Source organism: Gymnodraco acuticeps, unplaced genomic scaffold (genome assembly GCF_902827175.1).
Source record: "Gymnodraco acuticeps unplaced genomic scaffold, fGymAcu1.1, whole genome shotgun sequence".
NCBI classification, from domain to species: Eukaryota; Metazoa; Chordata; class Actinopteri; order Perciformes; family Bathydraconidae; genus Gymnodraco; species Gymnodraco acuticeps.
Window position 1 is genome coordinate 1 of NW_022990611.1, and position 15,469 is coordinate 15,469.

At 39.9% G+C, this 15,469-nt stretch overlaps 1 protein-coding gene across 1 annotated transcript in view; it reads left to right on the forward strand.

Moving 5' to 3' along the window:
- Window positions 1-3,027: 3,027 nt before the first annotated feature.
- The window catches only part of tmem132e (transmembrane protein 132E), a gene marked incomplete at its 5' end in the record, with an annotated part of 76,928 nt that continues 64,486 nt past the window's right edge, over window positions 3,028-15,469 (forward strand). The window contains 1 exon segment of the mRNA XM_034228969.1: window positions 3,028-3,171. Within this exon segment, the coding sequence (XP_034084860.1) occupies window positions 3,028-3,171 (144 nt within the window).

Consider the following 15,469-nt stretch of genomic DNA (forward strand, 5'->3'; position numbering starts at 1 on the left):
ATAAGTCAGAATAAATCAAATTGCTTATTTAATGATAAAAAACAACGTTCTGGCTGATGTGATTGGCATCAAGGACATCTTTAAGCCTTTGAAAATGGTCTGAAATATAATATAATAAGTATATAGATTGTTTTAAGGCAACAAAAAGGGGCCTTGTTCTGCTCTGATTTGACTTACTAAAAGAAGCTCTGTGGTTAAGATAGAGGTTTAAAAAGCCTTACAAATGCTCCAGAAGATACAGGGCCCTTTAAAGTCTGGGGAAGATCCTTCTGTGTGAAATAAGATGAAGAATTAAAAACGGATACGGATAAAAGTCACTGTCCCCATGTATCTGAAAGTAACTGCATATTTTACTCATTAATGCCTTCAATATGTCATCCCTATCTTTTTTTCTAAATAAGTAAAAGCTTATTTCTCTAATTGGTGCAAGCGAGGGATATATAACTGAGTGGTTTAGAGAGTTTTAATGGTCTTTTTTGTTAAACATTACTTGGGATTTCAACAGTTACTGCTGCAGTGTGAAGGAGAGTATTGAGTACATACAATAAGTAGATTTCTGAGTCTATTTATTGGTTTGTCTTAAGCCTAAACAGAAGTTCATTAACAAATAAATGCCTGAAAAATCGGCCACCGTAAAATACCCAAATGGGAAAATGGTTCAAACTAAAAACTGTTTTCTGAGTGGAGTATTTAGCAGCAAAAAACAGTCATATAAAACATGAAATAAGGTCCTTTCATTGTGACGTTAACATACATGGTTGAGCCAGAATTGGGATCGAGAGGCGAAGTCCCTCCCTTTCCTCCATGGGACCTTTTTTAGGAAAAAGTATGTATTGAAGTCAATGGGGAGAGAAAGATTATCTTTCGATCCCGTTTGAATTGTGCCACGAATTACACATATGATGTTTGTCAATTTAAAAGATAATTTTCAAGTCAAAAAAATAAAAATGTGTCGTAAAACTGTGAAGTAACACTTTTTTTGTGTGAAACTGCTCAATGAACTACATCTCCTGTCTCGCACCACACACCAAGACGGCCGTCACGTTGAAACATCTCACTTCTTTCTCTCAGAATGAGGCGGAAAGTATTAAGAGGTGAAAATCACTCCAAGTCTGGGCACGTTGAGAGCTGTGCATACACACAAGGGGAGTTAGTCGGTTCCGTGAGAGCCAGCATGCGGGACCGGGACTCTGGGATTTGTAGTCTTTCTAGTTGCGTATTTTTCATAGTCTTATATTTCAACAGTTTTACGACAAAATGTGACTTTTTTGACATGGAAATAATTTTTTTAAATTGACAAACATCATATGTGTAATTCATGGCACAATTCAAACGGGATCGAAAGATAATCTTTCTCTCTCCATTGACTTCAATACATAATTTTTCCGAAATAAGGTCCCATGGGTCGGAAGTAGATGGGCGTGACTTCGCCTCTATTGGAAAAGAACATTCTGGGTATTTTCTTAGTCATACTTCCTTCCATAAACATTACAGTTGACTCTTAATCATAGTGACAGAAACACTTCCTGTAGCATTTTCCGGAGTTGTAGTGTACATCTTTGATAAGAGCATCCATCTGTTTTGAACTCGTCTTCAAGTCAAATCTCCACTTATTTTTCCTCGTCTTATAGCACATGGAGTTTGCATCAGATCCTGGGGAACAGTACAGTAAATGTCACGTCTTTTATGCGGTTTGAACTTTAAAGCTTGATGCTGGGATTTACCGCGTCCGACCACACTCGAAAAACGAGCTTCCTGGAATAATTTTAAGGCTAAGATTATCTTCAAATTATGTCACTTGCAGATGCTCAGTGAAATTAAAATGTCAGTTGATGAAATGCAGTGAAAGAGTGAAATGAGTTCACCTGTGAGGCCCAGCAGCTCAGTAATGGTGATGAAATAACAACTACCTCTCACTGTTTTATGAATATTTAACAGAGAGGTCATTTAAGTGTTTAAGCTACACTTCATCTTGTAGAGTTAATTTTAAAATCCCTCTACAAAGCTCTCTTATTTCACTGAGCCTCTATTGTTTTATTTTCCTGTACAAGCCTTAAAAACCTCAACAGTGGGTTTTTAAAATACACCAAAAGTCCCCGAAAATGAAATTGGGGAAAAGGGTTTCATCCACTATGCTCTGAAAAAGTGTAACACCACACCAGAACATATAAGGGGGAAAAACTAATTTAAACAATGCACTCATTTAATTGTTATGATTATGATTATTATTTATTAATTGAAATAGTTTTCATCGTTTTATTCATATTCCTTTATTCATTGGGTCTTATTTAATTAATTATTAATTATTATTACAATCTTATTTTATTAATATTCCTTCTTGCTCTATACATTTTTCTAAATTATTTTATAGTACTTGTTAATTTTGTCCTATTTTTTTCACTTTCACTGAATGGGTTATCTGTATATACTGTATAGTATATACGGAGTGTCTATTTGCACCCGGGTGTAAATAGACACACGGCAGCTATTTACACCCACCCCAAAAAACGTAAACATCACGTCTCATAACTTCATTTAGATTAATTAACCCCCTTTCATCAGGGGGGTCTGTGGGACATGTATTACCTTACAGCCATGTTCACAATATAGCACAGGTGTTTGTTGTCCCTGATGTTCAGGTAACCTTACCAAGCGATCGTAGAAAGAGCAAGAAGAGATGCATACAGTACAACACCCGGGTGTAAATAGCTACAGTGCTTAAGATAATAAGTGCCTTACGACGCAGCAGCACAAGGGAATGAAGTTATCAAAGAAACATTTCCATATATACCTATACATCCAAAACAGTATCTAATGTGTAGCCCGGGTGCAAATAGCGTTAGCTACTGACACCCGGGTGTTAATAGCATCTGCCATATATATCTATATGTCATGTCATAATGCTTGAATGTAATGTCTTATCTACCGTTTATCTTGTGTAATGTGCCATATTGTTGAAGCACTTTGAGCTTCATTCTGTGTGTGAAAAGTACTTTTATAAATATATATTTTCCCCTCTCTCCATAGGACACTGAAATCATCAACACAGCGATTCTGACCGGACGCACAGTGGCTATTCCTGTCAAGATGGTCTCCATAGAGATGAATGGAGCCGTCACTGACGTCTCTGCCTTTGTGCAGTGCAAGTCCTCCAATGAAGACATTGTTAAGGTACAGTAAACCTGATTTCCTCCATCTCTGTATCTGGGATAAGATGTCAATTTAGACAGAAGTAATCCCCTTACTCTCGCAGTAATACTGGAGAGTGGCCCAGCAGCATGCACAATATCAGGGAAGCATAAAAGCTTTATTGTGGGTCGCTCCATATGTACTCATGATTTGATTATTCCCTTATGCTTTGGACAAAATCAATGGATGTTCATAAAAGTCTACTGATAAATCAATATGGTTACAGGGAGGCAGTAAGAGCAGCTTTTTTGAAAGACCTCACCTGCTGCTTATTTCATTTCATTTTTATTTGTCCCGCTCATGGTACGCAAAACCAAATGTACAATAATTGCCACAAAACATGACTCTACCATTTAGCGAAAAGGAGCAGGGAGAAGAATAACATCTTATGTGACCTGCCCCTTTCTAAAAAAACAAATAAATACAAATAGATGGTCTGCCCTTCATAATAATAATTTATTTTTTCACAGCCAAACATAACAGTATCTTAGGATACTAAGAGAAACACACACAAAAAATACTTATTTCCCACTTGACGGTTAACGGAAAGAAACAAAACACCAAAACATCACATGTATAAGGAAAATAAAAGTGCAACACCCTCATCTGAGTCCTACTGGAGACACTTTGGCTCTGGTCGAATCCTCAAACAAATCAGATCCTACGTCTTTTCCAAACCACTTGTCCTTAACCTCAGAGAAAAGATCAAGGGGTTACGGAACGATGTGAAGGAGGATTCATAAGGACTTAGGAAAAGAGACTACATTTACACATCAACATGTGGGCAAACTACCTTTTTCCGTGAATGGACAACTACAAATGCATCCTAATACTTCTTTCATGCAGCTCTATAAACTGGAAAGATATGTTACTTCATTATCAAGGTTTGAATCAAGATTTTATAATTAAATTGTTGCTAGCTCTGCTGTCCACTCCAATTAATCCTCCTGAATCCCAGTTAGTATGATTGCGTACATTTGTTTTAAAAATAAATAGTACTTAATGCAATATATGCATAACTTATAAGGCCTACACACTGTGTATACCACCATTCAAACAAGGCACATTTCCATCAGTAGTTTTGGACAGATTTAGCAAGTCACCCTAAAGAAAAGTAATCAACTCATTAGAAACATGCAACATAGAGGCTAACAACACAGCACATGCTAATAGAAGTGAACATACATATTACATAGCAAGAAATAGCTTGAGGCATTATTAGAAAGACAGTATAGTGAAATTCCTGTGTTTAATTGTATACAGAAGGGAACATCTGAATGCTGCATCTTTTCAAATGTCGCAGCTGCAAGGAATTGTGGGAAAGCATTTTCTCCTTTCCTTATTGTAAAGGATGGTGCAATGTATCCTAGGCTCAAGGAGATAACAAAGGAAGCATTGAAGCTCCTTTCCTATCATCTAGAGCAGGGGTTCCCAACCAATTTTTTACCCCAAGAGCCCCCCCAAATGACTTCTGTTGGAAGTTGCACCCCCCCCCCCCCCCCCCACCCACACACAAGGGGAGGGGGGGAGCAACAGCGGTAATTAAAGTTTAAAAGTCTCAAAATGCAACAACTACTGTCACAAACTGGATGAATGTGAAGTATTTTGTTAAAGGAGGATGAAAGCGTAATTAAGGAGCACTATTGGAGTGACTTTGATGGCTATTGGACTCAGGATTCATTCATTTGGATTCCCGCTTTATGAAGAAATGAAAGGACGGCGCAAGTGGAAACAATTCACAAAGGGATGAAACTGTTTAAAACACATGCTCAAAGTAAACCGGATTTTGCCGATGTGTTTATGTGGATTCAAAAGTCGTAAATAATCTACAAAATGGAGGAGACCGATCTGATCGGAGCAACAGTGACAAATAATCTGAGACCGGCATGGACAATGACTATGTTTTAAAAATGCGCTTATCCAGAAAAGCCTGGTTTGGACACTTTACGGGCAGAAGAAACATTTCTATAGAAAGAATTATACATTTCTGTCTTTTTATGCCTTTAATACTAACTTGAATTGTTATTCAAATTATTAATCAATTATTTTGTATATGTTATTGTAATGTAGAGACAAGGCTTTTAGTGACAATCATGTATTGCGTTACAATTATATGTAAAAAAAATAAATAAAAAAAGTCTAAATATGATATTTGGCCTAGAGGCCTGGCGCCCCCCCCCCCCCCTGCGATCTTTGGCAACTGATCTAGAGCAGGGGTCTCCAACACGTCGATCGCGAGCTACCGGTAGCTCAACAGCTTTTCAGTAGCTCGCCGCTCGCGGTTCACAGACTGTGTAGACAAAATCCGACGACAATAAATGCACCTGAATCAGTCCGTGTCGCTGCGGCTCAGACACACATGGATTTATACTTTAAAAAATACTCACGTTAGCACCATGTCAGGTTTTTTGGTGGATTTAATGAATGAATGTCCTCTTGCTATTTCCAGTTGATAAATACTTGTGTAAAGTTTGTGAAGGCAGGAAAAAAGCTTGCGCGATCACCGTCTCCTCTGTTCCTCCAAACCCCGCCCCCTCCCTGAAAATATTGAGTGACAGGCTGATAGTAACCTGATAGAAACTTTATTATTCACTTAACCACTGATTGAGATATGATGAAGCTAACTTAATCTCATACATTCATGGGATTTATGTAACAGTAAGACAGAGAATGTAAGTGTGCATCCACATGCGCTATTTTAGTTGTTATATGCTGTTGTAAATACTCCTGTTGTCTGCTGTGTTCAGACTCAAGTCCTGTTAGTGATGCCACATTCAGGACATTCAGTGTTTAAACAGAAGACCGTAGCTTGAAGCTGCAGCTAGACTGCAGAAGCATTCGTTTTTTGTTTTTGAGGATGGAACAATTTCACACACAGATATAGGGAGGCAAGACCTACAGTTGATTTATTATGGTTTATAATTTAATGTCAAGACGAAGAAAAAGAAGAAGATGGCTGAACTGTTCAGTGTCAATCATGTGGAGATGGAGGTTATACATCTCCAAAATCATGTTCAGCTTAAGTCTCAGCAAAACTCCCAACATTTCTGGAGCCTTGTAGACCCAGAAAACTCTAAGAACATTCACCAAGCAGCACTGAACATGTCTGCTTTATTTGGTTCTGTTCTACAGACCTTTGTAAAGCTGCTTTTTCTGGCATGAATGAAATCTAAATACAGAACAAAAATGAAGATTAAAAATGAAATGACTCTATTAGAGTGAACCTAAGTGGGTCCAGAATACACCTCTATTGTGGTCTCCATGCCGTGCCATTCATCTCACTGACTGTGAAAAAGAGTGAATGCACTTATTTTACACATGTGCCATAAGATGTTTATACGGTGGTGATTAAGGCGATTACTTTGTGGGCCATAATAAGAAGTGAAATGTTTTTCTCTTTTCTCTTGGACCTTGATGTGAAGTTAAGGTTTTTGATAAGCTTTAGGTATTGCAATTTCACACGTGTACAAAAGTAGCTTAATTCAACTGATGAGGGCTATGTGAATAAATGTAAGCGATGTGATGCAAGTAGCTCTTGGGCACTTTCATCTTTTCAAAGTAGCTCTCAGATGAAGAAAGCTTGGACACCCCTGATCTAGAGAAATCAAACAGCTCTTATCATGGCTGACACTTCCTGTTCATTTCCCTCTGTTTTAAACCTTCTTAAACTAAAATTATTCAACCGCTCCCTCTCCTCCCAGAGATCTGCTCACCTGAAGTGCCGCAGTGTAAATCCCAGCATCTCTTGTTCCTCTTTAAGTGCGATGTAGATTTGACACGAGTACTTCAGGTTCCTGGGAACAATCACCGCTCGGACTCGCAGGGAATCCAAGCTGAGATACAATATGAAGTGTCTTCGGTTGATTAAATAAATGTAAAATGGGATCACAACAACTTGCAGTGCACATAAGAGACTGTGATTACACCCTCATTATTTTCTCCAGTCAATTACAGTCACACTGTACGATATGCAGAATGTATAATTGTATAAGCAGTACAGTGAAGTGTTGCCGTGTGGTCCGCTCGTTTGATCAAATTAAAAGGTGATGTAAAGAAAGATTTGTCCTCAGATGGCAGAAACAACAACTTATAATGATACTAAAACAATGACCTTTTCTTATATGGCTATTTCTAGAAGCAGGGATTTTCAAATGCATAACAAGAAGACCTTACAACAATAGAATAACGAATGGTTTGCAGGTTCATGGTTCAGATAAGAGAAATATCATTAACCTAAACTGAAAATGTATTTAATGGATAGTTTTTATGAACAAAATGGTAACTGAAATTTGAAAGCAGTTGCAGCAAATGTTAGTTTAAAGCCATTTAATTGTTGTTTGGTAAAGATGTCCTCTCCCAATAAAGTTATTACTCGTTATATAATCAACAACATGAGAAAAATATACACTTTTCTTTTGTGCGTATAATGATAATTCATGATTATCCCCAAGTGAAGGAGTTCAAGTATCTCGGGGTCTTGTTCTCGAGTGAGGGAACAATGGAGCGTGAGATGGGCCGGAGAATCGGAGCAGCGGGAGCGGTACTGCAGTCGCTTTACCGCACCGTTGTGACGAAAAGGGAGCTGAGCCAGAAGGCAAAGCTCTCTGTCTACCGGGCCATTTTCCTTCCTACCCTCACCTATGGTCATGAAGGATGGGTCATGACCGAAAGAACGAGATCGCGGATACAAGCGGCCGAGATGGCTTTTCTCCGCAGGGTGGCTGGCGTCTCCCTTAGGGATAAGGTGAGAAGTTCAGTCATCCGGGAGGGACTCGGAGTTGAACCGCTCCTCCTTCGAGTCGAAAGGAGCCAGTTCAGGTGGTTCGGGCACCTAGTAAGGATGCCACCTGGGCGCCTCCCTAGGGAGGTGTTCCAGGCACGTCCAGCTGGGAGGAGACCAAGGGGTAGACCTAGGACCAGGTGGAGGGATTATATCTCTTCGCTGGCCTGGGAGCGCCTTGGGATCCCCCAGTCAGAGCTGGTTGATGTCGCCAGGGAAAGGAATGTTTGGGGCTCTCTGCTGGAACTGCTACCCCCGCGACCCGATCACGGATAAGCGGGAGAAGATGGATGGATATATTTCCAAACCCCAAAGTAAATGCAAGTGTAATAAAGTAGAAGTAAATGTATTAGAAGGAGATCTATTGAATAGGCAAACCATACATTTCTCCATGCAATCTGTTTATTTTTCCCTACAAAACCACTAATGTATAGATTTGTACTCAAATATCCTCTTGGGAAAGTGTTTCCATGGTTAGTCTTTAAATGTAAAACTATAATTGGTAACTTAAGCAGTTAAGGTTTTTCTTCTTAAAGGTGTCGAACGTATCCTAACGACTCTTTCTATCATCTCTTTATCCGTGACGTTCACTGGTTGTTGGACACGTTTGCTGCACAAAGGGTAACAAAGGCAGCCGGAGGAAGGAGGAAGTGTGTATTGTTCCCGCTGTCTTACTCACACTTTCTAATTACCAGGAAGGTGACGCTAACTGTCTGAGCATGACTTATGTGAGCAAATAAACTCTGCGTGCAGCAACAAGGACCTGCAGAGTGTTTTAACCTAGGGACTCTCATAGCTGTATTCTTCTTTAAGTGGTCTATACTTCTCCAACTCTGTCTCCTTGTCATGTAAAGGTCATGCAGCTCTTGGAAACTTTAAATACAGTAACAGCTGCATGTTAATACTCTGCGCCGGGGACAGCCGCCGGGAGAGAAGGACGGACGTGACTCGCAGCGTGATCAACTCTGACTTCTTAGGCTCGTCTCGTGATAACAGAAATCCTTAAATTCAACAGATTAATACATCATATTTGAATAATGTCAAATCCACTCTGTTATAAAGCCTATTCAGATTTAAATTACTTTGCATTTGCATAAAATGTGTCCTTGGCACCGGCCTATAAGACATGACTCACCATGAACAGCAATACACACATGACGCACGACAATATTGCATCTTAAAGAGGACATTTCTGACACGTCTCCATGCTTTAATGTTCAAAAAGCTCTTTATTGTTCTCATACTGTCTGTGCTGCAGCACCTCTTTTCACCCTCTGTCTGAAACCAGAGCCCAGCCTGCTCTGATTGGTTAGCTGGCCGGCTCTGCAAGTTTATCAGCAGCAATAGCCGCAGGAAGTGAAGCGGCTCTGCGGATAGGGCCGCTGTTCAGTGTGTGTGTGTGTGTGTGTGTGTGTGTGTGTGTGTGTGTGTGTGTGTGTGGTGTGTGTGTGTGTGTGTGTGTGTGAGTCTGTTTCAGTGTGTGTGTGTGAGTCTGTTCAGTGTGTGTCTGTTCAGTGTGTGTGTGTGTGTGTGTGTGTGTGTGTGTGTATGTGTGTGAGTCTGTTCAGTATGTGTGTGTGTGTGAGTCTGTTCAGTATGTGTGTGTGTGTGTGTGTGTGTGTGTGTGTGTGTGTGAGCCTGTTCAGTGTGTGTGTGTGTGTGTGTGTGTGTGTGTGTGTGTGTGTGTGTGTGAGCATGTTCAGTATGTGTGTGTGTGTGTGTGAGCCTGTTCAGTGTGTGTGTGTGTGTGTGTGAGTCTGTTCAGTGTGTGTGTGTGTGTATGTGTGTGTGTGTGTGTGTGTGTGTGTGTGTGTGTGTGTGTGTGTGTGTGTGTGTGTATGTGAGTCTGTTCAGTGTGTGTGTGTGAGTCTGTTCAGTATGTGTGTGTGTGTGTGTGTGTGTGAGTCTGTTCAGTATGTGTGTGTGTGTGTGTGAGCATGTTCAGTGTGTGTGTGTGTGTGTGTGTGTGTGTGTGTGTGTGTGTGTGTGTGAGCCTGTTCAGTGTGTGTGTGTGTGTGTGTGTGTGTGTGTGTGTGTGTGTGTGTGAGCCTGTTCAGTATGTGTGTGAGCCTGTTCAGTGTGTGTGTGTGTGTGTGTGTGTGTGTGTGTGAGTCTGTTCAGTGTGTGTGTGTGTGTGTGTGTGTGTGTGTGTGTGTGTGTGTGTGTGTGTGTGTGTGTGTGTGTGTGTGTGTGTGTGTGTGTGTGTGTGTGTGTGTGTGTGTGTGCGTGTGTATAATAACACATTCAAAGAGAAATAAACAATTCTAAAATATAAACATCTCCAAAAGGAAATAGAAATAAACCAGCGTTACAGAGTGAGACAAATAAACAGATAAAAAATCTATAAACTGTCTGACAAATAAAAACACTATTGAACGGCCAATTTTCTGTGAATAGAAAACGCAGTTAATGTCACTGTCACAGATTGAAATGGGGAAGTCTGAACGTAATAGAAAATGTGGTGGTTAAAATATTTACCATTTTGACCTGTTGTGTCTTGCAAGACGTATTCATTTTGCAAAACACATCGTAAAGGCCAGATCCTCTAAATTAGTTTACACCAGGAATCTCACCACATTTGCATTTCTATATTTATTCTAAAGATTATTACAAAGGCGTTTGTTCATATATCTGATTTGTGTCGCATGTAATCCTAAAAAACATGGAAAGTAAGATTTGTATCCGGCTTTCGACAGTATCTCTCTGTTAAAACCTTTAATGCTAATATGTCAACAAAATAATACAATATTTATTTAGATGATAATAATAATAGATGACATTTGTATAGCGCCTTTCAAGGGACTCAAGGCCGCTTTACAAGGTGAACAAACAAACAAAAGTTAATAATGATGCCTAATATGCATGTGTAAACATCAGATGTCATGTGTAATACAGAACAGTGGGGTGTGGTTAAAGTTGTGGAGAGAAACAGGTGTTGCTTTGGGACGGCTTGCCTCAGCACGTCGTTGATCATTTTTCATTATCCATTAAAGACAGGTCGCTGGGCCGTGTGATATTGAGTGGGCTCGCTCCAGTGCACCTGCCATTGAACAATCCAGATCATTTAAAATGAGCCCTTCAGGCGCAGGAAATACTCCAGTCATGACAGTTCAATGAAACGTCCCCAGAATACTGAAGTGCACGACAAAAACTCGAAATCTTGGCAAGTATTTTTGTCTAATATCTAGTCAGAATATATCTTTACACCTGATATAGGCAAGGCAAGTTTATTTATATAGCACCTTTCAACACAAGGTGCTTTACAAAAATGAAAGACATTCAGACAAAGGCATTTCAAAACAGTAAAAGATAATAAAAGAAACATTAAAAGAAAAAATACATGGATAAAAAGTACATGAATAAAAAGTTACAGTGCAGTTTAAGATATGAATAGTTCACACAGAAGTTCCACTTTACTGATGAACACAACGGCTCAGTTTCAATTAAAAGCTCCTGTGCGGATTACCCACAGTATTGAGTATGTAAGTCGCTTTGGATAAAAGCGTCTAACAAGTAACATGTAATGTAATAAAAAAGCAGCGGCAAAAAGAAAAGTCTTCAGCCTGGATTTAAAAGTAGTCAGAGTTGCAGCGGACCTGCAGGTTTCTGGGAGTTCCAGATATTTGGAGCATAATAACTGAACGCTGCTTCTCCATGTTTAGTTCTGACTCTGGGGACAGAAAGCTGACCAGTCCCTGAAGACCTGAGAGATCTGGATGGTTCATCATTTAGCAGGAGGCCAGAAATGTATTTTGGGCCTAAAGCATTCAGTGCTTTATAAACCAGCAGCAGTATTTTGAAATGTATTCTTTGACACACAGGAAGCCAGTGTAAAGACTTCAGAACAGGAGTGATCCACTTTCTTAGTGTTATATAAGACATACTAACTTCAGAAGTAACACTGCAGTGAGATATCGGGTCTTGTTTTTAGACAATGCATCATCTTGTTAAAGGTCACCTATCATGCTATCTTTAGGCAATAGCATAGGTCTCAGATATATACAAATATATTAAAAACATGTCTATAAAGTGTTTTGCTCAAAATACCAAACAGATCACCCATTCTAGCCATGCCTCATATCCCTCTGTTTCACTTCCTGTTTCAAAAGTGCTGATTTGATGTATAAAGCTTCAAAAATAAAAGAATTGATTAAAAAAAGAGGGGCGGAGCTTATGCCTGACATGCGGGAGATTCTACCGGCAAATACTGCGGTGATGAAACGCCATATCATGGATTATCAAGGATCTGAAACAGTATGGAGCTCAAAGGCTTTCTCTCTTGCCGGTTATACCACAAGGTGAGTTCCTTTTTACTTCCTGCTTCTTCACACACATGCTCTCCAGTACAGGTTAGCTCCGAGTGTTAGCGATGCTAATGTAAACACCGACCATATTACGTCCAGAACAGTCGGGCATTGTTTCTGATAGCAACGTTTCTGATTGGGCCGTGGGTCCACATTTCAGATATTACGTCATATCGGACGCAAATCTGGATCAGCTCCGTTGTTCCCCGTTTTTAGAGATTTGGGTACGGAGGAAAAGAGAGAGGGTTTCTGACGCCGCGTGAGTTCCCTGACACACCGGAGACACATAGTTATGTATAAAATACATCAACAAGTGCATTTTGCATGATAGGTCCCCTTTACATGTAAGTAAAAAATCGTATTTTGAGTTGTATCTCAGATGAAACACTTATTTTTTTACATTTTTATTAGAAAATCACTATTTAACATCAGAAAACAGAAAACTTGTGGCTTGTCTTGTAACACAGCATCTCCTGATTCTGGTCAAATATAGTTCAAAATGAGTTCTCCCAGCTAACTGCAAGATCTGATTTATCTAAATATCCTTTCTTATTTCAATCAATCTTACCAAGCTCATTGTCACTTGTTCTATTGGCAGATGTTTTACTTATGTCAAGTGAAAACAGCTTATTTCATTATTGTTTAACTTGTTTTTGGTCCAGCATTTTTTCCAGTGTAAAAGAGTGCGTCAGATAAAGCCGGAAACACTCCTCTACTTTGTGTTTCTTTATACCACACATACTTTACTGTCATGTCAAAAGCCACGTCAATCTATTCTAATTAGATACTTGTGTTTTTTCTTGTTCTGAGCACTACAGATGCTAAATACATTCAGAGCTTTCAAGTATCTTGTCACGTCTCCTGCTGGCCTCGTGCCTCGAGACTCCACCAGCATTTTAACTAAAACTCAAGACTTCTTCCTTTGAATAAAGCTTTATTTTCCGCGCTATGTTTTCCTCATTTGAAGGTTTGCAGCCCACACTCTTGTTATATATTCCTTTTCCAACTTTGCGGGTAAAAATAGGTGAGAGGCTGTCATTTGTATTTCTTTACTTCCTTGGAAATAACTAAGCTGCAATGTGCATCAAGAGCAGATAAGCCAATCCTGTATGTGCACGACTGTAGCTAGTGTGTGTGTGTGTGTGTGTGTGTGTGTGTGTGTGTGTGTGTGTGTGTGTGTGTGTGTGTGTGTGTGTGTGTGTGTGTGTGTGTGTGTGTGTGTGTGTGTGTGTGTGTGTGTGTGTGTGACTGTATTAGGGAGAGGATGGTTAAGCTTGTCTTAGGGGGAAAGGAGGACTTGCCGGCCATCACAAGCAGACACCTCCATCCCGCGCACACACACACACCCCTCATCTCTCCCATGGCACTGTGACTCATATAAAACTCATGTGAAGGCACAGATAAGGCCTTGTGTCTGCACATTACATCTCATGCCTGTGGTCACCCTGCACACATGTACCTGGCTGAAGGCTCCTTGCTGCATACTAGAGTGACACATTCTCCCTTGTGTAGCACTGAAAACCCAATACATCCTGTTTACTGTGTGCTCTCTGCAGCTCAGGAGAGAAGGCATTGTTTAATGATTGCTTGACGATGCAGCAATAATTGTGCGGGAGAAGATGCAAGCATGTTATTAATTGGATGAGATCCCTTGAATTGCAATTAATGCACAACCCTTAGCCAAATATCAAATGTGCATTTAATCTACAGACATATGTGTGAACGCAGCTGGCCACATTTTTACCTGGGGCTGTTTCCCTGAATTCCCATTAAGGTTCATCTTAATGCCACAACATTGAATGACATGTTTAGACTGCAGTGCACCTTTTTCCACAATACAATGCCCAAATTGTGAAAGCCAGGTCCATAAAGTAATACTGCAGAGGCTGAGATACCAAGTTGGGAATCTAACGCCGGGATTAAATCCAATGTCAAGGCAAGAGTATAAATTCAATACTAAGAACACCTGCTTTACCTTGTTCCTGCCCTGTGGCTTGTCAAATGAAAACACATCTGCCTTTCCTGTGCCCAACCCTACCAATGCACTCGGTACCTGATGCTGCCTTCAAAATAAAACCCAAATGAACTTAAATGATTGGTGTGGAAAGACTTCACAGGCTTGACTTCAAAATAGTAAAAAACTGGAAAGCCAACTCGACTCGTTTGCCATAAACTCCAAATTGAGTATTTTAAAAACAAGAACTAAGCTATAAGATTGCTTGATTTTTTTTGGCAGCATAAATAACATTATATAAAAGTGTGTCCACATACTTTTGGCCACATAATGTAGTTGTGGTTTTATTTGCTGGGGATATACAGACTATGAAAGCTCATATCCTTCTTTCATAGACCTCAAAGCCAGCAGAGGAGCGTGTTTTTCAATTGAAATGAACGACCCTTACAATTATAAACATCACTGCTTTGCAATATGAAACAAATAATATGAGGATTTCTTTTATAATTGCACCCAAAAGACTCCCAAGTCCGCTCTATTCCCAGAACAACAGATCATGTTCACCCTGAGCATCATTAATCCCACCAACAACAGGCTAATGGGGGCTGGCTCATTTAGCTAACAGAGCTAAATGAGCTCGTCGGTTGCTCTGCTCTTGACGCCAGCTCACATCCATCACACGGAGAAAAAGCTTCATAACAGCTCTGAGACACAATCCCAGTAATGCTACCCATATGTCATATTTCATTCCCTGCTCATTTAATTCATATGTTATCCCTAAGTGGAGTTTGGCAGAATATTGTGGCAGCTAATTGAGTGAATATTTAAATGTGAGAATAAAAACCCGGGATAAATGCAGTTTCTGTACGGAAACACATGCCAGGCAGGATGAGTGAGTGTCACCAAGATGGCTCCATTGTTCTTCTTTGTTATGTGGTGACATTGAAACGTGGCTGAAAAAAAGTATCACTTGTTCTCCCGCAGTCTGTTAAATGAGCCGCTCTTAAGCACTGTTTACTTCCAGCCACATCTAGACAATAATTGCATCTCCAGCAGGGAAAACACAATTTTGAGTGCTTTGTGTGCATCTGTTTTTTATTCTACTTTTTTACTGTGCTTTGCAGTTACCTTGTTACCGTGGCAACTAAAGTTCAAGTCCGGTATGAAGCAATATGAAGCTCTTGCAATATACTAATTATATAAATAGTTATCACTGCAATAAACCGTATGTAATTGCGTCTT